Source organism: Vanellus vanellus (genome assembly GCF_965231255.1).
Source record: "Vanellus vanellus genome assembly, chromosome: 3".
NCBI classification, from domain to species: domain Eukaryota; kingdom Metazoa; phylum Chordata; class Aves; order Charadriiformes; family Charadriidae; genus Vanellus; species Vanellus vanellus.
Window position 1 is genome coordinate 82,559,061 of NC_138907.1, and position 27,381 is coordinate 82,586,441.

A 27,381-nucleotide genomic window follows, 5' to 3' on the forward strand; every position below is an offset into this window, starting at 1 on the left:
GGGGCGCGGCGGCAGCCTCGCTGAGCCCACCGCCGGTGACAGCAGCGGGCTCCTAGCTGGTACGAAGACCACGAATTTAGCTCCTGTGGGCTGCCTTCCACTGCGTACCTGGAACAGGGCAGTGCTAACGCTGATCGCTGTCAGAACTCGCGTATTTTGATGAAGGAAAACAAGGCTAATGTCTGTGAAACGGCCAAATTCTCCCACTACTCGGGAACTGCCTCTTGAAATCTGCTGGGAAATGTCCCTGGCGGACTGACCCCGCGCCTGTAATTCTGTAAAGATTTGTCCACGCTTAGTATAACTTGGAAAGCTGAGTAATTCCTTGTCGTACGCTGGTCCTTTCACATCTTGTACTTTATCTACCGTGGCATTTATACATTAAAAATCTACACAGGGACTCGTCGAGTCCGAATCCCCGGGCTCCAGCCACGGGGGAAAGCGGGGCGGCTGCCGACACCCACCCAGGCTGCCGCTGCAGGGAAGAAACCGGGTCCCGGTACACCGGGGAAGCGGATCCTCGGTGAGCTGCTGTCCTCGCCGGGGCTGTGTGGGGTTGGTGAGGTGGAGGCTCATGTTCCCTGGTATAAATTAGCAGAAGTGTATCCTACTGATTTATTTATTTTTCCCAAACCAAGGGTGTTATAAAAGACATTCTCTGCGGCTCATGTTGACAAATAACTCGTGAGCTACCTGACAGTGTTAGTCCAGTTGTTGCCCATATGTCTAAATACCCTCCAAGAGACGTCAGTGCTGTTAGCAAGAGAATTACCTCAAATGAAAACCAGAAGGAAGATGGGTTTTTTCCTTCTCCCCCAAACCCACTTTACACCTGACGGCAGTAACACACAGGGAGGTTTTTTGAAAATTCAGTGTCACCTTCCCCGGTGGCAGCGATGGCTTTACAACATGATGGGGGCGGGGAGGGGTGCTTTTTTTTTTCCTTTCCTTTTCTTTCTTTCTTTCTTTTTTTTTTTTTTTTTTTTTTTAATACATACCTTCACTAAATGACTTGCCTTCGTGTTTATCTAACAACGGGGCGCTTCGGTAAACAAGACAATCAAAAGAACATTTGAGACTACGTGGATACATTTCTCTCCTGCTTGTAGACGCCTGGACACCCAGAGGAGTTGTTGAATGCCTCTCCTCCCATCCTTCCTTTATTTACCCAAATGAACACAGGGAAAGCTTTTAACCGAAAAGAGATTTAAGGTGATAAGCAGCGAACAGGCGGGAGGCACTGGAAGCCTGAGCTTCGAGCTGCAGCCTCCGTGGAGAGGAAAGGGATGGGGTGCTTCAAAGGCTGGTTTGATGATGTATTTTATTATTATTATTATTATTATTATTATTATTATTATTATTATTATTATTATTATTATTATTATTATTTGGTTGACATTTTTCCTTTCGAAAACCGAGACCGTTTCTGCTCCCTCGAAATATTCCGACGGTTGCCTTGCCAGTGCATTTTAAACAACTATTTTAGCCGAACTCTCGCACCGACCGGTTTGGCAATTAGTTCAGTGAATTTGGTTTTAGGGAAGACTCTACAACCCTTCTTCCCCGCCACCCCCCAACCCGAGGCGGTCTCTTTTTACTCTATCTACTCTTTTTTTTTTTTTTTTTTTTTAGGAACCGCGTCTGGATTTTTTCCGGGGAATAGCGAGATTAGGAATAGCCCCGCTCCCTGGGAAGAAAAGAAACCCCCTCCCTCCACATCCACTTTGTGGGCAGTTCTAAAATGCTTCTGTCTCCTGATGTGAGAGGACTCGGGGGGGTGGGTGGGGGGTGTTGCTCTTGTCCCCCCCCCTCCCCCCCCTGTTTGTGGGATTGTTTGGTCGGTGGTTTGGTTTTGTTTTGTTTTTTTTTTTTTTACCAAAAAATCAAGATGATTTGTTAAAACCTTTCTCCATTCCCCCCTCCCACCGCCATCCCCGCGACTCGGTTCACGCTGTCCCACAGCGCATCAGTCCGGAGCGTCGCCTGGATCGCGACGGCCAAAAAAAAAAACAAAACCAAAAAACCCCACTTAACACCCCCAAATACCCAAATAAATAAAAATAAACCCCAAGAGAGTGGGCAGGTACGGGGGGGTAGGGTGGGCGTCGCGCGGGAACGCGCGCGGATTCCCCCCGCGCGACGCCCACCCTACCCCCCCCTCCGCAATCGCGTCGCCTCCAGGTCAGAGGGGTGACGCCCGAGGCGCGGTGACGTCACCGTCCCCTCCACCAGTGGGAGGCCGGGCGCGGGGCGCCGGCGGCCAATGAGAAGCGAGGTGGGTCCGTGAGTGGCGTGAAGGGAGGGTCTTCGGCCCCCGCCGGAGGAGGAGGAGGAGGGAGGGGGGCGGGGGGTTGGGAGAGAAATGAAGTTGTGCTAAAAGGCTTTTAGCCATCAAGAAGTTATTAGGCATTTCTCAGCCGCAAATTAGGGATTCTTCATTAATACCAACCTCGCCCCCCACCCCCACCCCACCCTACCCCACCCACCCACACACACCCCCCCCCCCCCCCCCCCCCCGTTATGGGAGAGGGAGAGCCTGGGAGCCGATAAAGGGGATGGGGAGGCGGCAATGTCTGTCTGCCCATCGGTGTGAGGAGGCAGTGACAGGCGCAAACTTTTCCCCGTGCTATTAATGAGCCAATTAAAAGAGTTGGGCTCCTCACCCCGGGAGAGCTCTCTGCAGGCTGCCAGGCTCGGGGACACAAGGTAGGTAAAAAAAAAAAAAAAAAAAAGATGTGACAACCCCCCCACCCCACCAAGCTGCCATCCTCAGCAAGGAGCCGCAGTGATGTGCGGGGCTGGGGGGTCGCTTCCCCGTAGGTGGAAAAAGAGGAAAAAAACCACCAACAAAAAATTATTTATAATTTGGTTGGAAAAATGGGATATTTGGGGCGATTCCGGCTCGGGGCAGGGCCGGGCAGAGCTTTGCCTGCCTTGGCTGGGGTAGACACCCCCCTTGTCTCCCCCTCCCCCCCCCCCCCCCCGTTTTCGACCCCGGCCGGGGAATGACGGGAGCACGCGAGCCGAGGGGAAAATTAATTAAAAAAAAAAAAAAAAAAAGAAAAAAAGGGCAGAAATAGTCCTGGATCGGGAGTGCCCCGCTGCGGGGCCGGTAGCGCGCTGCGCGGGGAGGTGAGGCCGCCGCCGGGGACGGTGCAGCCCTGCCCGCACCGGCCCCGGCCGGTAACACCGGCACCGGCCTTTGCCGGGAGCCGGTTTCTTCCTTGGTTTCGTTCCGGCCATGCCGTGCGCACCTGGGCTGGGGGGTGCGAGGGGCTGTGGGAGGGGAGTGCGGGGCAGGCTCCGCTACAGGCGCGCTACATGGGGAAAATATACTTTTTTTTTTTTTTTTTTTTTTCCTCCTTTCTTTCCCCTCTGGTGGGAGAAAATACTACACCCGCCGGAGGCTGTTTGTTGATTATTATTTCTCGCGGCTCCGCTGCGGCGTTGTGTAGCGGCTCTCTCACCCCAGGACTGCTGTTGTCTTCACAGAGGCTCCCGGGAAGTCACCCAGCGCCCTGGGAGGTGGCCCACGGCCGGGCGCTTTGGGCCTCGGATTGACAGCGGACCGCGGGAAGAAACGGGATTATTATGACCCTCTTGCGAGGAGCTATGCTGCCCGCCATGAGTAGGAAAAAAGGCCAGAAATACCTCGTTTGGTTGCTGTGTGGTGCCGCGAGTTTCTAGCTTTTTTTTATTATTATTTTATTTTTCCCGCAGTTGCTTGGAGTCTCTGAGCAGCATTGGATAAATGCCTTTCCCGTCCGATTGACTCTGCTTTTGAGAGATTTTTTTTTTTTTTTTTTTTTTTGAAGAACACCTCTCTGGTCTTCTATACTTGTTTGCATTTTACGCTACTGAACGGTTTCTCAGAGTAATGGCCGCGCTCAGAATCACTGCCTGATGCTCCGGAGAGATGAATCGCAGCTGAAAGTTTCCCTTCCACCTTTGGATGAATCTCTGGAGTTTAAATTGTAGGAAGGAAGGGGGGAAAAAAACACGATGAAAGAGAAGTCCAAAAATGCTGCCCGGACTAGACGGGAGAAAGAAAACAGTGAATTTTATGAACTGGCGAAATTACTACCCCTGCCCTCCGCTATCACCTCTCAGCTGGACAAAGCATCCATAATCAGACTCACCACCAGCTATTTAAAAATGAGGGTGGTTTTTCCAGAAGGTAGGTGGCAATGCCTATTCGCCTCTATTTCCGTTCTGATCCAGGTGTCAGTTGTCGCTTTTACTTTTTTTTTTTTAAGAAAAAAAAGAAAAGAAACAAAAAAAGTAAATTACACGGGGTGGTGTGCTCGGAGGCAGGGTGCGCTCCGCTGTCACTTTTTCTCTGTCGTAAATGCTTTCCCTTCAGTTCTTGTGACAGGTTTGGTTGGGGACTTACGGGGCTTTTGTCAACACTCGAAGGCACTGAGCTCTGCTGCGTGTTCCGCTAAAGCAAACACGCGTTTTCTTTTCCCCTGGTCTCCCAGTAAGATGCGCGTCCCCCGCCAAGCACGTGCGTGGCGAATAGAGGGGAAGATTCCCCCCTATTTATAGCCATACTATGGAGGGGAGTTAATATATGGGTAAATATTTACATAAGTCTATGCAAAGTCGTAAAGCCTTAGTTCGTGTACCGAGCAAAGGTGCGGTTCACAGGTACAGCACAGGCGTGCTGTCACGCGCACTCACGCAGCCTAAATAAATAAGCCAAACACACCGAATGGCATCATGAATGTCATGTGTCTCGCTCTGAGGATCATTAGGGCAGTTTGAGGGCGTTAATCGACCTCGGAAGTTTTCAACAGGAGTTTTGTACTCGGACATATTCGACACCCCCTCCCGCCCCTGCCCACCCGAGGCTGCGAGTCCCGCGTCCGACACTGGGCCTGATTCTCCTCCACGGTCAGGCGACGGTAAACTTGGCATTGACTTCTACGGCAGCAGCGACAGTCCCGCCTGCCCGGCAAAAGCAGACTTCAGCGTCCTAAAGTGTGTCTTGCTTTTGAGTAGAATTAGGATTTAAAGCGACCGTCTTGGGGCTTCGAGATCGGCTGCCAAGAAAAACAAACAGCACAAAAAGTTAAGAGGGTCAGGATAAAGTTCTCCTATCTTCTCACTCTATTGCTTTCATAAGAAGTAGGAAGCAAAATCAAAAATACTTCAGTAATCTTTTATTTAGCTCGGTCACTGGAGATATTGTCTGCATGAAAGAAAAAGTATTGAGAGCTTTTTTCCCACCTAGTAGTGAAATTGGCTGTTTCTTTCGTTGAAAAGAGTGTGTATGAAGGAAAGAGCATAACATAGGCACGTCCCTCTGTGCTGTCTGTAGCTGTACCTCGAGTGAGTCGGTCGGTCTGGCCGACTATTATGTTCTACAAATCAAGACTGGGTATACGGCCTGTTGTGTTGGTTCTTTTGTTTGGCTGCATTTTTTTAAATCTTATTTATTTTATTCTAAACCTGATTAAGTCTGGGAACTATTGGTCCTAATTCTACTTTTTAAAAGTAAACGTGCGCTCGGGTAATCACTTGGACTGGAGGAGATACCCCCCCCCCCTCCAACGGTTACGTATGAATCCTAATATCTAGAGTATGAACGCTTATACCAGCAGTAATTTCCTATCCAGTGCATCTTGCAATAGTTTCTTTAAACAACCTACCATGTCTCCGAGACGCTTAGAACCAAAGAAGCGGATAAAATAAGAATAATTAAAGCCTTTATCAAGCCACTTTCCTCCCCTGTGTGATCTGCCCCTTTGGAGATCATTATGCGGGACAGTCCTCTGGTTCAAAGGAGAAGTTGTCGTCCTTTATACTGTCAGCGCATACTTTATAAAAATAAAGCTATTGCAAACTCTGATGCCCATGATGTTCCTAAAAGGATTATTAGCAATGATTTGTCAACTCCTGCGGTCTCAGTGGGCTACCTTTCTGCGTGATTTCGAGCAGGTCTCGTCAATTACTGATGCCTATGTAGCGGGTTGTTTGATCAGAAGAAGCATATGGTGTTGCTTGTAGGCTGTGAGTAATGATGGGAAGAGAAGAATAGCTGATCCCCGTCCCTCGGTGGCAGCGCAGGATGTTTGAATGCCCTGGGGAACCGTGTGGCGAAGTGCGCCGGGGCCGGGGCCGCTGCCGGCCGCAGCAGATGCTAATTTGGGCGCGGAGACAGAGGGGGCGGCTTAAGCGGGGCTTCGCAGGCAGCAGAGCCTTCGCAGCCTAATTAAAGACAAACTGCGAATTAAAAAGAAAAGCAGCGAGCAGGCATGGAAGGGCTCGCCCGTCCGAGGCGCGCTGCGGCGGGAGGCCCGGCGCGGCGCCGAGCGGGCGGCAGATCCACGCGAGACCGCCGCTCCGCGCAGGGCCGCGGGTGGGAAGGGGGAGTACCGCGGGCTGGGCACAAAGACCTGAGAACGGGGGGGGGGGGGGGGGGGGGCGCGGCGTGGTGTGGCGCCGGGTATTCTCCGCGGCCCCACGCGGGTTCCCTCTCCCTCCCACGTATTTGCGAGTGGGAAGGTGAGGGGGGAGCTCACCCCGGCCCGGCACCGGGGCTCCGTGTTTCCCTAACAGTAATCACGAACGACTCGCCCACGGGCCGTGCGGGATCCGAGCCCGGGGCCGGGTGATTTTTTTTTTTTCCCGGAGGCTGCGGGAAGGAGGCGGGAGCGGACGCTGAGGCTGCAGGAGCGGGTGTCCTTGTGCACCAGCCTTTTGGGTTCGTCCGGCCGCAGGGAAGGCAGAGGGAGGCGAAGAAGAGTGGGTGGGGGGGATCCTGGTCTCCCGGTGCCCCCAGCCAGGAAAAGAAGCCATTGCTTCGCTGGGAAGGGAAGACAGGTAGCGGCCGCCGGGGAAACTACGTACCCAAAGCAAAAGCCTCTCTGAAAGAAGGAGGCAGGGGAGAAATGTTGGATGGATTGAAAGAGGGCTCTGTTTGCTTGTTTTTCCCTGGGGACGAAAGCGATACAAGCACCGGGACAGACCCGGGGAGTTGGCCGAAGGGCTGGAGGTGGGTGGCAGGAGGCTCGGGAGCACGGCGAAGTGTCATGTCATACATTTAAAGAGATCTCGGAGGAGTCAGGGTAGAGAAACGCTGTCTCCGTAACAGGGAGTTCCACTTCCAGGGTAACTCACACCCCCTCTCCCCGGTACAAGAGCGAATTTCCATCTGCCCGGAGAGTGCTTGCATAGGGGCTGGTTGTAAATAATCACGTACAGAAAGATATATACTCCTCATCGCCCCGCACACGCGGGGCTGGGGACAGGGGGACAAGCGGAAAGAATCGGTGTGCATTTGTCTGCATATTTTTACGTCTGAAATGTTCCTAGAAAGAGAGAAGGTGGGTAAATTTCGGGTTCATTTTGGAAACAAAAGAGTTTTATGGGAGTCAAATGCCAGGAGAGTCACACACAGAATAATCACGGTGCCGTTTCCGTCTCACCCCCAGAAATCTAAACACAAATCGGTGGCACCGAATAAACTTGATAAACCGAGCAGAGATTTTCCGGCGAGCTCCCTCTCGTAATTGCTATGTAATTCTCACAAGCTATTAAAACGCCCGGGTTGTTCTCTCTACCCCCGATTTCACTTTACTAGGTCTCCAGCAGATTAAAACCGTCAAGGGTGAAAAGCGTTCAGCGGCTTAGGTAGCTTCCATCATTTCAGTACTAAAACTCTTCTGTCTCAGGAGGAGAAAGCCTGTAAGACATATAGTAGTTTTCGGTGATCAGGCATCTTTTGGAAAGGCTGAAGATCTGTTAAATCGCTGAGGACAGTAAGGAAGATTTTTTTTTTTTTCTAAGCAGAACTTCTTAATAAATTCACTCGTGAGTTAACGTTCATTAAAAATCCTAAAATTTCAATTTAATATTAAATAGTTAATGGCAAGTAACGTATCCTCAAAAATTTCTGGAAAAATCTCCGCGATGTCAAAGGACTAAAAGAATTTTTCTTCAAAAAAGATCCGGTCGCTATAACTTGAGGGGTAAATCTTTGCTGACCCTCGCGGGTATGCAAAAGGGAAGGGAGAGGAAAAAAAAACCAAAACCACCAAACCGAGTGGCGCAATAAATCTGTTTGTTTGTTGTTTTCCTTTTTTAGTTGGGAATATTTTGAGGGTCCTCTTCTCCTTACGTGAACAGAGAGGGAAAAGGAGGGTTTGCAGCCTCTGTCCTACTGGGAACAGATCGTTTCGGTGCGGAGAGGCGTTTGATTTTCGAAACAAAAGCAGAGGCTCCGTTTACATAAACTTTCGCCGAATCAGGATGGTTAACATTTCAATATTGAAACCCTTAATCTTGTTTTATTTTAAAGGGGGAAGAGATCAACAGAAAAAAAAAAAAATCCGTTTCCCACGTGGATAGGTGATTTAATGCTGTTTTTCTTACTGCTAAGGGAAATGATTGAGCATTAGGTTTCAGTGTTTATTTTCTTACAGAAGTTTTTCTCATTTAAGCTGCAGTTTACTCTCCACGCTGCCTCTCTGTTTAATTCCAGTTTTGATGTGAACTTAAAACGTGAAGTGCAGAACTAAACTACTAGCATAATCGTTGAAAAAGCAGATTTTTGTGTTAGAAAGAATACTAAGCGAGATGAGTGGATAAACCCATATTTTCTTTAGAAACATCCTCTTCCTTCTTAGCAACATACGACCGTTTTAATGTCGGAGGATATTTTCCCGCTTGCATATAAATAGCGCGTGTTCTCCAGCACATTGGTGCAAATCCTTCCCTCCTCAGTTTCTTCGGAATAAGGACTATTTGAATTTGCGTTTTCTGTTTGCGCTCGAAAATTTGCCTGATTTTTTTTCTTCCCCCCCTTCTGTCCAATTTGGGCATGGTTCCGTTTGTTTGCATTTCAGAGCGCAATTCCGTTACCCCGTGTGTGCCAAAATGCTGGTATTTCTTCCTAGAGTGAATCGGTCTCGGCATTATTTCCACTACCGTTTTCTTAATAGGGTTGTTTGTTTAGTCAACAGGACTTTTCCTCCCTCATTATTATTTTTATAAAGAAAGCGGGATGCTAACTTATCTCCGCTGCAAATGAACACATGTGATTTACCGAGATAATAAATCTTTACAAAACCTTGCTAATGGCATCCGCAGGCAGTTGGAAATGAGCAGCTTTTTTTTTTTTTTAACATAGCTTATTCCATTTCATCTGAATTCTTCGACGGCGACCCACTCCTTTACAGAAGCCTCATTTGGCCGAGATTTTGAGTTATCATTAACCACTGCCTGTTAAATTAACTGAGAAATCAGCCCTGTCGGGCGCTAGGCGATGGCAAAACGGAGTGCTGGCGGTAGACTATTTAATTAAATGGTTAATCGAATCAAGCTAATTCCTCGATACAACATCCAGTTGCCTTTTCGCTTGCCAGTAACAAGGGCGTACAGCTTCTCTCCCTCGTCTCCGGCTCCCGGTGCTGCTATTTATCATTTACGAGGGAAAATGACCGCCTTGAAGATGGGGACCGAGCTGTCCTGCCTCCCTCTCCCCCCCCCAAAAAAAAACATCAGTGCCCCTCTTCTCCCCAGAGCAGCTGAAGGGAGGGCTACGAGGCGGCAGCGGTGCCAGCGAGGGGCGATGGGGGAAGAGGAGCGGTGCTGCTTTACCAGCTGCGCACGGAGCTGAAATACCCTCCGTGAAGCTTTACGAGCGGCTTCACCGAGCAGGTTGCACGACCGGGGACGGGAAGGGAGAGAGGTCCGGCGGGACAGCCTCGGAGAGGGGGCGAGCCCCGGGGCGGAGGTGGCCGGGGGTCCCGTTATCCCTCGCCCTCGGAGGCGGTCAGCATCCCCAGCGGTGCGGCCGGCGGGCGAGCTGCCTCTCCTCCATCTTTAACGGGCGGAGAGCGGCGGCTCGTTCAAAGGGCAAAGCGACCGCACCGAAACAAAAGCGAGCGGACACGTCCCCGGGCCGCGGCCCCCGGGAGGCGGCGGGGAGAGCCCGGCAGACGAGCGGCGGAGGCCGCTGCCCGGAGAAGGAGTTTTAAGAAGCGTCTGGAAGCGAAACGCGCGGTGGAGCTCCCGGGACCCGGTTTAGGCAAGAAGTCCCCGCTGCTGCCCCGGTGGGCCGGCGCCCAAGCGCGGCCCCGCAGCACCGGGGACAGCCCCGGGCAACCCCCCCTCCTATCCTCAGCAACAGGAGAAAACTCTGCCTACGGGGGCCTCTCTCCACGCCAGCATCTACCCGGCGTGTATGTCTTCCGTGGGCCTCGCACCCCCACCCGCGGGGCTCGCCGGGCCGTGCGGCCAGGCAGGGCGCAGAGGCAAGTCCCCGGGAGGGGGGGGGGGGGGGGGGGGGGCGGAGGTCCCAGGGGTTCCCCCAGCCTCCCTCGGAGGTAGCTGCCCTTCAAAGCCTGCCCACCCCCCCCCCCTTCCTCCCTCAAAGGAGCGGATCTGGAGCTCAGGCTGGGCGCTCCACTGTGTGATTTTTTAAACGGGGACGTCAAATGGCCCGCTCTGCCGTTGTCTTCGCTACCGTAAATCCGGGTTGCGCTGAGATTTCATGACGGATAGTCCGTTGGGGGAATCGTAGTAACCGCTTTTAAAAGCCGGCAAATCAACACAAAGTAGATAAGGGCTTGTATCTTCTGGCCACCCCACCCCCGCCGTCCACCCCCGCCCCCCTTTGCTATTGCCAGACAAAGGAGGGGGTCGAGGTGGGTTCTGCGCTGCAGATGCTCACAGTAACCCGGAGATCAACCAGGGCCAAGGAGCTGCCCGGGCCTCCTGGAGTCTCATTTCCCTGCGCCTGCCTCCCTCCGCCTTTGCCTAGATCAAATTAGAAATGATTGAGGAATCTCTTTCCCCCCTTCTGTGGGACAGAGGAGCTCCTTGCGACAATATCGCCACTGGGTAGGGACTATATCCACCCAATCCCTCCATTGGCTGCCGGCATCAAGGCTTGCATCAATCAAACGATGAGGGGAAGGACAGGGCCAAGGCAGCCGAGCCACAGGCTGTCGGTGGGGACCCGCTGGCCCAGTGCCGGGTGGGCACAGCTGGGGACAAGGCATTTCACACGGTCTCGCCGGTGTGGCTGTCCCGTGAAACCGATGGAGATGCTTTTCGGTGTGGAAAGCGCAGTGGTTTTCCATTGGGAAGTGCCGGGAGAAACGCTGAGTCAGCACGCTGGCTCCCAGCAGGATCCGCGCAATCCCGGCGCAGTCTCCGCGCACCCTTGTTAGGCTGTAAACGGGACTGCTCTTAGCAAACGAAGCCGGGCTAAAATGCCTTGCCTCATCCTCCCCCCCCCCTCCGGTGGACACTTTCTTGTGGCCCCAATTGTTTATCTTCTTAGTAAAAAAAAAAAATAAAAATCCTCGAGTGGAGGAGATTGTTAGGTAGGAGCCTATAATCTATATTTTGTCAAGAGTATCAAATTCATTCCGAAAGAAAAGCTCGATCCATTTATTTTTGCTGCTTGAATAACACAGCTGGATGATGCCCTGAGTTTACGCTAGACGGTTGCTCATCATTCATTCGCCAAGAACTGGCCTAAATGGTGCCTGTGGGATTAGGTCAATTTTAGTGGATCTACTTCGCCTCATTTGGTTACTAATTGGTTTCTTGTTTTATAAATCGAAATCTCATTTTCAGGAAATTACAAAACCCATGCAGCCAGTCCATTGAGGTAATCCGTGGGTCGGGGGTATTTAAATGGAAATGGTTCTACAATGCATCAAGTATTAAGCAACAGTAAAACTTCGCCTCTATTTCCGAATGAAATGTGAGCTCGCTGGCTCCTTAGATCCATAATAGATACATCCCTTCTAAGGCTACTTATGTAAATATGATAAACCAGACTTTGGTGGGGGAGGGGGACGCAAGGAAGAAAGCAAAATTTATCTGCTAAGGTTAACGTGGCATATCCTGGAAATCTTCCAAAATAGATTGTGTTTTGCTTTGTCTTCGGCCACTTTAGCTGGGAAAATCCTTTGCCTAAAAACGATTTAGTTATCCTTCCCCTCACAAAGCTGCTTGTTTCTATTCCAAACCTATTATGCTGTTGGCTCTCCAAATTACAAGAGAATCTTTAGATCTTGTTTCCAAGCGTAATCCTGAAGCAAAAGGGAGAGCTGATTTCCTTGTTTTGTTTTAAATAGACAATCAAAGGATTTGCAGAATTTTCTGCGGTAGGTCAAGTGCAAGAAATCACAGTGTGCCCCCTCGATAAAAGGAAATTGGATGTTAAAGCGAATAGTCAGGGAAAAAAATATAAAAGGGAATATTAATGGAGAGGTTTTCTCGTGTAATCTTTAAAAACAGTATTTAAGGGGCATCAGGAGAGCCCGTCGATTTGGGAGAGTCTGGGCTTGGCAATGAATGGAAACAGCCTCTGACTTGAAAGTGCTGAAACATTTGAGAAGTACAAAAAGCCGTCTCATGTGACAGGATTTCAAAAAGCCGGTTCAGGTAGACAAGTGAAAACGTTTAATTATAAACCAGTAACAGACACGGCCCCGCAGCGCGGGGTTTCCACCTGAAACACGGCGAGGAGTTCAGCGCCCCGTGAAGAGCCGCCTTCCCGCGGGGAGGTTAACCTGTAATGCCCGTGAGCTGTTCATTAACCCGCCGGGGTCGGGTTATTTTTCCCTTTTAGAAGAAGAATAATTACAGCCGTAAACGTCGATTAATAAACAACTTAAATCATAGGCGGGGAGCGCAGATTTAGTCCCGAATACAGAAACCTGTCATTTAGATTTCCCTCCAGGTGGGGGGGCGTCGCAAAGAGCCGCCTGGCTCCCCAGCAGAGAAACTTCTGAGGAGCTCGGGAAAAAAGAATATGCAGCGGGTTTTCCTCTCTTTCCCTGGAAGCTGTGCAAGATTTGCCAGCTCCTTGCTGATTTCGGGGGGCGGAGGTGACCCTCCGTCCTGGTGGCTGGTTCCCCCCGGGGAGGGGGAGAGGTGGCTGCGGAGCCCCCCGGGCATCCCCCGCGGGTCCTCCCGCTCCGGAGGGCGCAGGGAGGAGTGAAGCTCGGAGGATCAGGAAAAAGTCACCGGGTCCCCGTTAATTGGCGTGGAGGAATTAACGGGAGGGAGCCTGTTTCTGGCTGGCACCCTGATACACGTCGGAGCTGTGGGATGGGAGCCAGGCTAGAGAGATGCCCCTGCCTTTGTAGGGCTGTGAAGTTGATGAGGAAGGAGACAAGTGTAGGAGTGGTGGAGAGACAACTTGGCGTGGAGATGTGGACGAGGAAAGGGGGAGAAGAGGGGGAAAGGCGGGAACGAGCTGGGCGCATCCCTGTGCCGCTCCGGCGGTGGCGAGGGCGGGCGAGGGCCGCCGTGGGATGCCCCGTTCAAACAACGCGGAGGAAATCGTTAGCTTTGTTTAGACCGGCAAACACCTAGGTGAAGCCGGTCAATAGCGAGGGATGCCCGCGGCTGCTTGCTGTCGCCACCTCGCCTGTTTGCCTCGAAATCGCCGGAAAACGGGGTCTTGCCTTCCCCGAGCCCGCCCTGCGGGAGGGAAACCTCCCCGGTTCGGCTCTCCCCTCCCCCGGGCGATCCGCACCCCAGCCATCAATCAGGATTTGTAATTTTTTTCGTCCTTTTTACTTTATCTTAGCGTCTGTGCCTGCCAGGCTGAGCCTTATTTCATGCCATAAGCGTAAAAGGTTGTAACTGCCCCGTTTAAATTATTTCAGCGACAACAGTGTGAAAAGGCATCGCCCATAAATAGTTTTACTCCGGTGGAGTAATTTCCATCTGGCTTTTATTCCTCCTCACTTTGCATAGGAGAAAACAAGTGGCATCTGAAACATTAGACAGGTCCAGAGAGATTAATTTCTGGAGGGGGCTGTTTGGAGGCAGATCGTACCTTCTGCAGAGAGACCCATCCCGCCTGCCAGAGCAGCGGGGAAGAGGGAGGTGAACCCCGGAGCCCCGGCTCCGTGGGGCAGGAGGGAGAACGGTCCGTGCCGTCGGACAGTGACCTGCCTGGGCCGCCCCACAAGCGCCTTACCGCAGCCCTGAAACTGCGCTCGGCTTAGCGACAGGTAGTTTGCTTTCCGTGGGTTTGAGTGGGGACCACTAAAGGGGAAAGCGTTTTAACACGGGGCTCGGGGAGAGCTGAAGGAGTCGCATACGGTCGCTCCTCTCTCCCTCCCCAAATAGGTAATTATAAACCTTCCAGGTGAGAGGACGGTGGCCTCGAAGACAGAAAGAGGCAGGAGGTCACAAATCAAACTGGGAAGTGATCTCTGGCGAGCAGGGGGGCTCAGCCCATCTTTATTACTCCCCCTCCAAAGCCTGATGGCTAATTAGCCAGCAGGTTGTAGCCGAGCTCTGCCTTCCTCTGGGCAGCGCTCAGGTGCGGGCAGGACCCAGCCGCAGCGCTGGCCCGCCCGCCCCCAAGAGGTTTCTCTGCCCAGACACTGTCGTGCCACGTTAACCGCATCCTTCTCTCGACATCAAAGGCTTCCCCCAGCACACCCCTTGTCTTTCATTTTAAATAGCTCCCAGGGTTGTCCAGGATCCCTCCGGTGACGTTAGGAGAAAGGCGCTTTCCCCGAAGTTCAAGGAGACAGTTCCCAGTAGCCGAAGGCAGCACCAAAAAGCCCTTTTATCTGGCACGTTATTTCACTTAGATCTTAGGAATGAATTTAACTGTTAACTCAAAATAGGAGTTTTGCTATTTTTCTTTGGCGGGAGTTAGGTCTTAAAAAAAAAATCCACCAAAGAAGCTTCTCTGTGCAACGAAATCATGCCCGGTTTTCTAAAGTTTATATCTATACATGTTCTAGAGCGAATACAAGCAAAAAAATGAAAAAAAAAAAAGTTCCTCTCCAGCAGGGTTACACGAGTCAATTTTTCATCTCCTCACCTTACTTTTTTTGTATGTCTTAAATAAACAGGGCTTGGAGAAGCCTGGGGCCACTCTAGCCGAACCAGCCCGCTGGATAATGTTGGACGGGAACTGGGATCCCATCTTTTGCAGGTACTGGTCTGGAAACGACAGCCTTATGGTATTAATGATTAAGGAAATCATTCCTTCTTCTGAGCTTTTAATTGCCACCTTGACTAATTTTTAACTGTTCACATGTTTAGTAAAAAAAAAAAAGGGGGGGGGGGAGGGCTTCAGAAATACGAACCGTCGCTGTTGGATGTCGTGCGCTGTAATGGGGCTGTGGTTTGGTCCCTCCGAGTCCTTTGCCCCAGCACTGGCCAACACAGGGTCCGCAGAGAGGGGTTCACAGCGTATACCGGTGTGTCTTCTGGGACCAGAGAATAAGAGCATGGTTTTTCCCCAAATTATTAACAAGGTGATAAGTCCCGGCAATGCGCAATGGCGGTGCAGGAACAGCGGGAGGCTGTAGAGGCAGGTTGGGGGAGGCTGTCCTGGGCTCAGCAGGCACAGAAATAACAATAGACACAAAACAGGTAGGACACATTTGAAAACTCACCGCTACCTGAAATATTAAGAAATATTAGCACCCTCACCACGCATTTTTGCTGGGCTTGTGTGGGCTTTTGGGAGACCATTCTGCCCTCGGCACACCGAGAAGTCCCTTCTATGTCTGCTGAATGTGCCTGGTAAATTTTCTTGTCCCTTATTTACACTAAGGAGATTTTTAGATCCTCCTCGCTCGCTGAAAGTCTCCTTAGCAAATATCCAAGCGCTAAAACTCCCATTGACATTTGGAATGGGACAGAAGCGTTCAGGATTTCTAGGATCGACATATTAATCACCGGGTAGCCAGGAGCTCTTCTTAGACACTTCCCAGGCACTTTGCATTACCAGGACCTTTTGAGCTGGATACCTCTGAGAAGTGGGTTGTATCCCAGGGGTCCAGGAACTTTGGAGGAATCCCTGTCCAGGACTTGCCCGTTTCCGTCCAACTTTTTGAATAACCAAAGCCTGAACAGGAATGCCCCCTTGCTAAAATAAATCCGAGGGACAGGTACTTCATGGATCTACCTGTCTTCATGGGTGGATCTATCTGCCTGTTTACACTTCCCACCTCTCAACCCTTTCCTGCAGACGTTGGACGGTTTCATATTTGTCGTGGCTCCAGATGGCAAGATCATGTACATCTCGGAGACCGCCTCGGTGCACCTGGGCTTGTCGCAGGTAAGCTGGGGGGGGCTGCTAGCCCCCGTGCCTGCCTGCCCCCCCCTCCTCCCCCCCGGCTGCGTGCGGGGAGGGTGAGCGGTGCCGGCGATGAAACCCCTTCCTCCCTCCCCTCCTCCTCCTCCTCCTCCCTCACAGGTAGAGCTGACTGGCAATAGTATTTACGAGTACATCCACCCCGCCGACCACGATGAGATGACGGCGGTGCTCACGGCCCACCAGCCCTACCACTCGCACTTTGTGCAGGGTAAAGTACACAGCCCTCCGCGTCCCCCTCACCACCCCCACTACCCCCACTTGGCCTGCGCGGTCGCAGACGGAACCGCGCAGGGGCGGCAGAACCCGCGGCTCACCCCTCACCCTCCGCCTTTCCCCTTTCCCAGAGTACGAGATCGAGAGGTCCTTTTTCCTGAGGATGAAGTGCGTCCTGGCCAAGAGGAACGCGGGCCTGACCTGTGGGGGTTACAAGGTGCGTGCCCACGGCCACGGTCACGACCACCCCCTCCCCATTCCCCCCCTTGCCCCCAGCCTTCCGCGCTCCTGCTCCGGCAGCGCCGAGCACGCTGGTTCGGCCGTGAAAACGGGGACCGGAGTGGGGACGAGCCCCCTCTGCCCGCGGGGGCTGTCCCAGCCCGGTACTCTTTCATGTGGTTCAGAGCCACAATTTCTCTCGGAGTTTCAGGTTAAAGAGCTCAAACCACAAAACCAAGCAATCGAGCTCCCCGTGTTTTTATGTGGTGTTTTTTTTTTTTTGTTTGTTTGTTTTATTTTGCTTTTTAAACTGAACCTCGCACCACCACCGACGTTCCCGAGGTGGCTGGGAAGCTGTCAGGTGACACAACGGGAGCTCTGGGTTAATTTATTTCTTTATTGGGTAACTCGTCAGCTTCAGGGCCAGCTCTCCAAGTCAAGGGTTTTGCCCGGGTGTTTCACACGGTTCAGGCTCCTCGGTGGGGACAGCCCCCGCTCTCCTACCTTCTCCCCGCTTTTGTGTCAGCTGCACAACGCCGGAGAGCGGTGGGTGATGTTGTGCAGAACAGGAACATCTGTTGAATTTACCCCAGGAAGAAATACCCTGATAATAGAGAAGTAAGGGTGGAAGTACACGGCGGTCATCTGCGAGGATGCATTTAGGAGACGTACCTAAACCTACGTCCAAAGATACATTCTGGCTACGGGTCGCGTCTGCTCTATCTGTGTAATAGACATATCTTACACATGTGACATACGCACACATGTAAACTCTTTCTCTCACACGCATACACTCTTCATTACAAAGTTGTAACTGGCTTGGCACTTCCGCGTCTTTCCTTTTTAGAAGAATAATAAAAGCGTAGTTAGGAGGTGGTCCAAAAACCACTTAAGTCAGTGGAAAAAAAACCCCAAACATCTCGTTGACTTTAATGGGCCTTAGATCAGTGCTGAACTCTCGTATGGAAAAAACCCAACCCCAACCCAAACAGAAAAGCAGAAAACCCGCAGACGGTGCCGCTTTGCCGGAGCGGTGGCGCGGGGGCAGCGACTCCGGGGCACCCGGCGGTCGCATCGGCACCAGCCGGGGCGGCGGCGGGGTCTGTCCGGGTCTCCTCGGCGGGGAGGACCTTGCCACAACACACCCTCCCACCCTCTGCTAGGCAGCCCCCGAGCTTTCCTGTGTCTCCGGCAGGTCATTCATTGCAGCGGGTACCTGAAGATCCGCCAATACAGCCTGGACATGTCCCCCTTCGACGGCTGCTACCAAAACGTTGGCTTGGTCGCCGTGGGCCACTCGCTGCCGCCCAGCGCCGTGACGGAGATCAAGCTCCACAGCAATATGTTCATGTTTCGGGCCAGCCTAGACATGAAGCTCATATTCTTAGATTCCAGGTAGACCTGGGGCTATTCCCAAATCTATTCCCCTAGCCCCTCCCTTCTTGTCCCCCAGGACTCCTCTCCTGTCTTCTCACCCACTGGTATTTGCTGCTTGTGTCTCTTGCAGGGTAGCTGAGCTAACAGGTTACGAGCCCCAGGACTTGATAGAGAAGACCCTTTACCACCACGTCCATGGCTGTGACACCTTCCACCTGCGATGCGCTCATCACTTGTGTAAGGAGATGACGGTCTTGTAGAGACCCTGCCCCTCTCCCCCCGCGCCTTCTCCCCCTGCAGATGGGCTTTGGGTTTGCCAGGATTTACCTCTAGGTCGGAACGGGAAAAGCACTGGAGGGGAGAATAAGCAAAATCTGCACGAGGTTTTAATGAAACAAGACTGGATTCCGAGGTGGAGGCAGGAGGGAGAGGCAGGAGGGAGATGCAGGGGATCGGCAGTGAAAGATTATTTTCCCCTTCTCAGCTCCCGGTTGTGGGACAAGAACTCCCCTGCACAAACCTCAGGCGCTCAGTTCACTTCAAATTCCGGTTAGGAAAAAACCTTTTTTCTTGCTCCAAAAAGCCGTGCCAGTGAAATCCAAATACTTTTGTTCCACTTCCACCAAGTCTCACAAATCTTATCTGTGTATCTAATTTTGACTGCAGTAGTGAGCCCGATTCGGAGAGCTGTTCTTTATTCTATTTTGATATCATGATGACATTAATACATGGATAGATGAATAAAAAGGATATTAATTTCCGGTAAGTTTCCTTACAGAGAATGTAACGAGAAGAGATAAAACCCAAAGCCAGATTTATAGAATTAAATCTCGATGACGATATGTCGGGGTGAGGGTGGATGGGGGGATTCAACCGCCCCCCTCCCGGTGTATTCACCCTGCCCCATCAATCTCCCCGAAGAGTCTTTGACCAGGACGGAGATCAGCCCTGCCCGAGGGTCTCCAACCCCCTTGCCCACGGGTGTTTCTGTCCACGCTGCTTCCCGGTGTGATGCTAAGGGGTTGCCAGTCCCTTTCCTCGCCCACGGGGGCCTGGGGTGGTGGTGGTGGTGCACCCCCTTCCCAGGGCCGATCGAAACGGAGTCGGGAGCCGCTCTGAGGCTCTCCCCGCTTTGTCCCCGCAGTGCTGGTGAAAGGGCAAGTGACCACCAAGTACTACCGCTTCCTGGCCAAGCACGGCGGCTGGGTGTGGGTGCAGAGCTACGCCACCATCGTGCACAACAGCCGCTCCTCCCGCCCGCATTGCATCGTCAGCGTCAACTACGTCCTCACGTAAGTCAGCCCCGGGCGCCGCGCTAAGTTCCGCGGGGCCGAGCGGAGCCCGAGCGCCCGGCGGCGGGCAGCGCTGCGGACCGGGCCCGGCGGCCGCTCCTCCCGCCCTCCGCTCCCCCGACCGGGTGTGCTGAGTCCCCCCCCGCTCCATCCCTCGCCGCCGCACTGACCAGGGCAGGCTCGCCAGGTCTGCTAGGAAACACATTGAACACTTTCATCTAGATGAAGGGTTTCCCGTCTGCCTGTTTCTTTCTCTTACGAGAGGGGGAAAGATTTAGAGGTTTGTCACCCACATATTTTGCTGCCTTCCCCACCCCCCACCCCCCCTTTTTTTTTTTTTTTTTTTTTACAGTTTAAATGCACCCAGCATTAAATAAAATTTAATGCAGCGTAAAAAAAAAAAAAAAGGTTTCCACGTACGGAGTTATTTATACTCAACAAACAGGACATCTGTTTTTCTTTTCAAAAATCTGGGGTTTGAAGTTCTTAATTTCATCCAGAGTCTCTATCAAAGCTCCGAGATTTCTTTTTTGTTCTTGGAGAGCGATCCTTACAGTGAACCACAAAGAAAGTTGGTGACCAGAAGGGTCAGTTAAACTGTAAATAAAATAAAACAAAATAGAATTTAAACAAAACAACAAAAAAATCAGAGTGACTGCTGAGATACCGTAGATCTCAAAGCATCTCCTTGTATTTGGGGATTGCTAGGTTGGGCTCTAGCTACGCTGCTTAAGCTGGAACACAGAGGCCCAGTGAGGGAGGGGAAGCTCGGCTGGATTATTTTAAAATGTTGATCACCGTGACTGTTAGCATCTCCCCTTGGGCATGGCAGTAGCTGCTGGCGGCAGCGCTGATGCTTCATTAGGGTGGGAGGGCCCATCAGGCCGGCGGTACCTGGTTGATCCCGGGGGCTGAGTATTCCCCCCGTTCCGCTGCTCATTTTTTATTCTGGAGGCAAATGTAGGTGTTTGGAAACGTCTGAGAGGCACGACCCTCCTCTCTCCCAAAACTGCGGCGGTGGCAGCACCGCGATCTTACCGTGGCGGGTTTCGTGCATGCACAGGTGGCGAGTGGTTTGGTAGCCGAGTTTAAGACGTGCTTCCCAAAACGAAGTGGCTCATTAGGGAGGCAGCGGCTCTGGTCGTGTGTGCAGGCGCGGCTGGCGGGGTGGGGAAGGGGGTGCGGGTCAGGGCGCCTGCATTGCTAGTACGTAATCACTTCGGAACGTAAGGTGATAACGAGCGTCGTGCTCTTAGATGGGCAGACAGGGGTTATTGCACCTGCATGAAAAAGCGTACATTTGGGTCAGCGCTCTGGTGTAGGGAGTAAACTGCCATTCCCCTTTGAAGAAAATCCCTTTTATTCGCTTTAAAAAGGGATGCGGGGCGCGGCGGGGTAATACCCTGGCATTCACCCAGCAAGGATGTGGAGAAGCAGAGGCACCATCACCTCCGTTCTAGCTCTCCCATACATTTGTATGACCATTTCCCCTATACCAGCCCCTTTCTGTGTTTTTTTTTTTTTTTTTTTTTTTTTTTTTTCGCGTTTTATGCTTCTCAGTCGAGTCCAAGCACTTGCCTTAGGTAAACGGCGAACTGCAAAGACAGAAGTCGGTGTATCGTAACGTCGATACAAGGAACCCGAAGGCAACTAGCATGCTAGAGTGGTTTTGCACCAGAAACGCTACATGTTTTTCTATGAGCACCTGACATTAGCGGTCGTTTCCTTCTCCTTTAATCCCGAAAGAGTGAACATCAATCACGGAACTCTACCTTAAATGACCCGAGTGGAAATGCAACATCCCAGCGGATCTGCTTAAAGTCAGCTGGGAATCTGCCTCGATCTGTCCCTTGCTTGCCGGGTGGACCACCACGGCCACCAGTATTTCGGGCTGGCACAGCAAAGCAAGCGGGGACTACTCTGGTCCCGCGGGGGCCGCTCAGACTAAACCCTCGGAGCTGTTTTCCAGCAGCGGGACTGGTTATACCATGTGCTGCCCTCGCCCCTTTGGGCTGCGCACCGGTGTCGCAGTCACCACCAGGGCCACTCAGTCCAGGGTGGCTACCGGCTGCTCGGAGGGGCCGGAGGCACCGCGGGCAGCTCGTTCGCAGTCCCTTTGAACCTCCGCAGCCGGCTGCGCAGGGCTGCGCGCACCGCGGAGCGCGGCTCCGCGACCCGGCAGGACTTCACCGCCGCCTGGAAGCTGGGCTCGGGGACCCCCGCCGCTTGCCACCCCCCACCCCCCCAAAAAACACTCTGTCAGGAGCGGGACCAAAACAGCGCGATTCCTACTCTCAGTTGATTCCCCGCCCCCCCCCCCCCCCGCTGGAGGCAGCGCAATTATATTTTCGTGCATGTATACGGATTTTTAAAACAAAGTTATATTTAAACCTCTTTTCAGCCAGACTGACATGTGGGAGGACTATAGATGTTCTTTCAAGATTTCCCTTGGAGGGAGAGGTTACACCGCGGCGCGACTTCTTTACGCCTCGGTGTGAGGCTCCCCTTGCGCCCTTCGCTTTACTACTACTACTACTATTTTATTATTATTATTATTATTATTATTATTATTATTATTATTATTATTATTATTATTATTATTACTCTCCATTGCTCTCCTCCTCCTCCTCTGGATAGCCTGCCGTTCGGGAAAATAAACGAGAAGAACAGGCCCTGCCGCGTTCGGGGGGGGAGGGGGAGGGGGAAGGGGGGGGCGGGGCTGTAAGCAGAGAAGGGGCTGTTTTTTAAAAAAGTGGCATGTAGTCAGCATCTGCCATGGGTGACCTGAGGTGGAGGGGAGCTGCTGGGGAAAGGGTCACGGTGGGAGAGCCGGGCCGGGGGGATGCTGAACTCCTCGTACCTAGAGTCGGCTTAGTCGTCTCAATGAGCTATTCAGAGTTATTGCTCAAATGAGGACGGTAGGTGGTGAAAATATAGGGGAAAATGAGAGGTTACGGGGACTTGACGTTTTCCTCTGGGATGAGCTAGGCTCCGCTGCAGGAGGGCCAAGTAAAGGTCCCGCAGCACTCCAAATTTGCCAGTGTTCAATATACTTTATTCCGCTACAAATCCTATAGCAACCGCAGTTCCTTGAGGATGACATTGAGTTGTTCCAGCAAGGCAGGGACCAGCCGAGGTGTAAGCGGGTGTGCTGCGGGTTCCTCCCACGCTTCACCCCCACGGCGCCGGCTGCGTGGCAGAGCCACTCGTGCCGCCGCAGCTCCTGGCAGGGACACGGGTTTGCTCCCGTGTTATAAACCCAGCGAGGAGAAACGCCCTCACGGAAGAGAAAGACAAACCTTTGCATCTCGCCCCTTGCCTGTGGAAGCCGGGGAGAAAGCAAAAAGGGGCGCAAACGAGCAGGTTTGTGTTCTGAGATAACAGGAGAGTCGCGTTTGGGGCTCGCAGGGTGGGGCTTGAAAGGTGGGATGCTTCTCGCCTAAGGCTGCTGTGAAAATAGGAATACGTGGGTCTTTTTTCACGGAATTGGGGTGAAAATATCAAATGGGATCATAAGGTTTGGGATGTATGGTGCAGGGTTTTGACCTGCTGGGTCCCTGGTCCCCTCACACGGTACTTCGTCGCTCAGGAGTGTTTTTCGGTTTGCTCGTGGGATAAGGAGATTTTTCTCACTATTGAGAGGAACTTGAATGCTCTGATGTTTTGGTAAGGAGCGGGTACTGAGTGACATAAGTGCCAAACTTGTCTGGAGGACCAGTTTCATTGCAGGCTGAGCAGGAAGAGCGAGAATCTCTTACCTTGTGGCTTCCCAACTCCCCTGGGTGATATAGATGACGAAAATGGAAAGAATGAGAAAGGGTTTATGCAGAAGGGACCCTCATCCCCCGGTTAAGAAAATAAAAAAAGTGGTCATTTCCATCTTCCATAAATCCCAAGCTTTGAGAAAGGGAATTCTAGGCTTGGGAACAAATGTTTGTAGCAAGTGTATATGCTACGCTAAATAGGTACGGTGGCAAGGGCGTTTTAGCAACAAGAGAAAAGGTTGTTTTTTTTTTTTTTTTTTTTTTTTGTGTAATAGCAGTGTGTCAAAAAATAATATAAATGACCTTTAACGGCTCCAGCTTTAAAGCACACATATTTGTTCTTCTTTGTATTCGGGTTGGCATATGTGAGTACAGACACAGAATATTTGTTTCTTGTCTTATTTGTTCTGTACACACAGTTGCCATATCATTGATTATTAGCTGTGCATGTTTATCACATAAGGGGACTCAAGTATGAGTCAATTAACAGAGAATGCAACTGCTGAAGTTAAGTTTATATTTAGACCGCAAACAACCTCCTTTTAAACAAATGGATAAAGCAAAGTGCAAATCCTTTGACTTTTTGAGCACGAGCAAATATTATAATAATCTGTCCCCAGAGAAAGCTAAGGAAGCTTTCCTATATACGTTTTGTTGTCCTTTAGCATTTAAAAGAATAGCAATAGCGGTAGCATATACAGATAACATGGATTAGGTACCTAATTGTGACTAATCTCCATTCTGATGATATAGTAGGTATATGATATAGTTCCAGCTGACCTCCTCACATTGCATTATGTAACTGGCTGATTAGAAGCAGAAATTGAATGCAATTTGTTTGAAAGATATTATTTCACAAATAACTGCCATATTGACGAATGTTTTACTTAATAATGTGGTAAATGCAATTTAGAATAAATTAACTGTTAATTGTATCTGCACACTTCTTCTTTAGATTTTTATTGCTATTTATAGCTTGTGTACTACCAGATTCTAAATGATTGTATAAGCAACGTGATATCATTCTGCGTGATAGCTTAGACTTTGAAAACATTCTTCTCTGGCATATCAAGCGGGCTTTAGGAGAATTTGCGTTTTGTGTGGAAACAAAGCTCTGTCCATATTTTTGGACTGTAATAATGAAATATTTCCATAGCTTTTCATAAACATCCTCTTTTTTGGCCTGTCTCTGGGCCATCAGGTCTCACCTCCTTCTCTTCCTAGTCAGTGGGAGAATCCACAAACTATATTTCCATACCTGTGGCCCCACCTTTCTTAAGCGTTTCTCTCAAATCTGGAACTGCCAGATTTGGAACTGGCCACGGAGTCTTCTTCTCAGTCAAAGGCAGATATATGTTCTCTTGTATCTCTCCAGTGTGTGATGGAATGTCTAGGATAGGGGATACACTGGGAAAGTTCTTACTTGCAGAAGAAATTCTGCACACCCTTACTCATGTCATTAGTGGAACTAGTTGTATGAGTAAGCTTAGCCATCTAACTTTTATACTTGAGATAAGTCTTAGTGACTTTAACTGGATAATGTATCTTTTCTTAAGTACTTGTAAACAGTAGAATTAAATTTGACCTGCTGCCTTTCCTTTATATTTCTCTGTATTAATGGGAATTTTGCCACTTACATAACTGTGCATAGAACTGGGTCCCACTTAGTATGTTGAATCTACAATGTACTTTTCCTAAGACCAGAAAGCCTACTATCATTCACATGATTTGATTAGCAACATAAATATATAAAGGAATTGTTTTAATCAATTAAAATGCCTGGGAAGCATATACCCCAAAGAAAAAAGTATAAAAGGATTCCTCTTGAACTACTCACTGCAGTATTCTGTTTGTTCACCATTAGTTTTTATTACAGACTTGTCTCCCTGGAACATTGTTTATATATTTCTTGCAAATAGGACACAGCCTTTCCCAGGTGTCCACAATACGTTTCTGCAGTTCTTCTTTGTTCATGTAGGGGCTTTCTTAGCTACCATTTGTTTAATTCACTCCAAATTTCTATGCTTGTATTTAAACCAGGTGATGGTAATGGCCAAGGCACTAAAACTGTGGGCCAGAGTCTACAGTCACTGCTCGCATGAAGAAAGTTTTATTTGCTAGAGTAAGGATTAAAAGATTGCAGCTCAGATCCATAGGAAAAAAAAAAAAAGCAGTCATTAGTTTAAGTGCATGCATACTGACAGTCTCACACAGCATGAAATTCAGGATTGCAAATAAGTGTCTCTATTCCAAGAAAGAAAAGTGACTTCAAATGCTTTCCACTTCATCCTTTTCCCATTCGGTGTGCCGGCTCTTCCAGGCCTTTGGAAACTCCCTCCTCCCAAACAGGGAGTTACAGATCTTGTAAAATGATTGTCTGGGGCTGAGACACATTGAGCAGCGGCAATGGCTGAAGCAATTACTATCTCCAGCTGTCTGCCTCACTCCACTGATGAAAGGTACAGGGCCCGCTGCGGGGACTCTTACTCCTAAAATGCCACAGTTTATGGTTTAAGGTAAACTGCCACAGATTTCACTTTACATGGAAGCATTGGAGTGTACACTGCAGCACAGCTGTTCCTGCTAGAGAGGTTGTTCACACTTTATCCTTACTTTGCCCTTCAGCACTTTGAATGGCATAAATGAGGCTCGTGAACACCACTACAGCAGCTGGGTGCTTCGGTCCCTTTGGGGATCAGCCCCAGTGGTCCTCCTACACGGTGGAGGCGGGGGGAGACTGTAGGCCGTGGAGTTTAGGGTTCTGTTCACTGCTCTGTGATGGTTCAGAGAGCTGAAGGCAAGCGAGGCAGCTGGAAGAGCATCTGCTGGTTTTACCACATGACATTTATATCTCCTCTATGGACTGCGTTCGTGGCCGTGCAGAAGAGGCAGGCCAAGCAGTGGAATTGCTACCAAAGGATTCCCCTCTGTGCTATCACCCTCCCAATACTCTGCACAAAACTGGGTGCAGAACTGGCTCCGTCTCTCCTAACATCAACAGCGTGTTCCTTAAGCAGGTTCACAAATTTACTAGCTCTGCTTCTGTTTCCTTAATCTGTTGCATGTTTGCTCGGGTTGCTCTGGGCTGCATCTCCGTACGGCTGTGATTCCCATGTTGTTTCACTGTAATTATCATGAGATACAACAGGTGTGATAAGTTACTGAAGTGCTTCTAAAGTGAGCTCTTCCCTCTATGTTACGGTGTTCTTGCTAGCTTTTATTCGTACACACACAAAATGTGGCATTTCGACATGGCCTAAATTAAGTGTTAACAAATAAATCTCCTTTGTCCGTTCAACAGTGGCAAGTATCTGTTTAAAATCTAATTCTCCTTCCCTCACCTCTCTTTTGTACTTTACAGCGTGGGCCAGGCTCCAGCACACATGTTCGTACTCAGTAGGTTACTTCAGAGGCAGCCCCTTTCACTTTGATGACACTATTTATGGAGGCAGGCATCGCTCTGTGTGAACAAGGATATAGCGTCTGACCCTTCTGAAGGCTTGGGATGGCTGGAGTCTGGAGTCAATCGCATGATCTTTAACACAGTTAGACGATTTATTCCTGTTGTTGTCTTTTGTTATCATCCGCTTAGTGCAATTACATCGCCGAAGTCCTGATTTACTAAAGCACTTGAGCACATGGCAGGCACTAAAAGTGCCTAGACATAACTTTCAGTACATGATTATATCCCAGTGAATTCAGTTTTGAAATAAAAAAAAACAAAACAAACAAAAAAAACAACCAAAAACCCGTAGGCGCACGCTTAGAAATAAGAATATTCCTTGTCTTTGCCAAGCAGAGATGGCTTGAAGGACGCGTTTGTTACTGTGTTGAATTGGGACCTAATAAAGAACAGCCGTAGTTTTTCAGCTACAAACCACTATGTATAAATCTTGAGGGCAGCAACGTTGAAAATAACAGCTATTATCTGCTGAAGTTTCAGTGCAGCCATGGAAACTCAAATGCCTGCCTAACTAAAGTTTGGCTATACCCCTAGCATTGTGTGGATATTTTGACACGACCTAGACTGAAGACCTTTAAACCCATCCAATAATCAACGTTCTTACATCTGTGCTGTCGGTTAGGAAGGGAACGTGCACAGTCTGCCCTGAAGGCAGCCTGTTCCCAAGTAGCCTGTGGCTTTCGACCATCTCTGGACTATGTTTGGCAGCTGGTAGCCTGGGCTGTTGCTATAGAAAACTCTCTCCCTCTGACTTAGGCCCCGGTTAAGTGAAATCCACCCAAAGGCATTGCACGCTATTTTTCTCTTGCTGTTTCCAAAGACTATTTTGTACACAGAGCAAAATAATAATCTTTAATGACTGCTTCACGAGGCATATCCCAGTAGAGTATTTGCTCAAATAAAGGCTAGGCTTGGGGATAAATAGCCTGATAGCATCCTCCCATT

The 27,381-nt window shown here is 50.4% G+C and overlaps 1 protein-coding gene across 1 annotated transcript in view; it reads left to right on the top strand.

Moving 5' to 3' along the window:
- Positions 1-4,002: 4,002 nt before the first annotated feature.
- Positions 4,003-27,381, top strand: part of SIM1 (SIM bHLH transcription factor 1) — a gene marked incomplete at both ends in the record, with an annotated part of 48,325 nt that continues 24,946 nt past the window's right edge. The window contains 8 exons of the mRNA XM_082480956.1: positions 4,003-4,177; positions 14,853-14,935; positions 15,980-16,069; positions 16,208-16,316; positions 16,453-16,538; positions 17,736-17,935; positions 18,048-18,154; positions 19,062-19,209. Coding sequence (XP_082337082.1) covers positions 4,003-4,177; positions 14,853-14,935; positions 15,980-16,069; positions 16,208-16,316; positions 16,453-16,538; positions 17,736-17,935; positions 18,048-18,154; positions 19,062-19,209 — 998 coding nt within the window. The remainder of the gene's footprint in view (positions 4,178-14,852; positions 14,936-15,979; positions 16,070-16,207; positions 16,317-16,452; positions 16,539-17,735; positions 17,936-18,047; positions 18,155-19,061; positions 19,210-27,381) is intronic.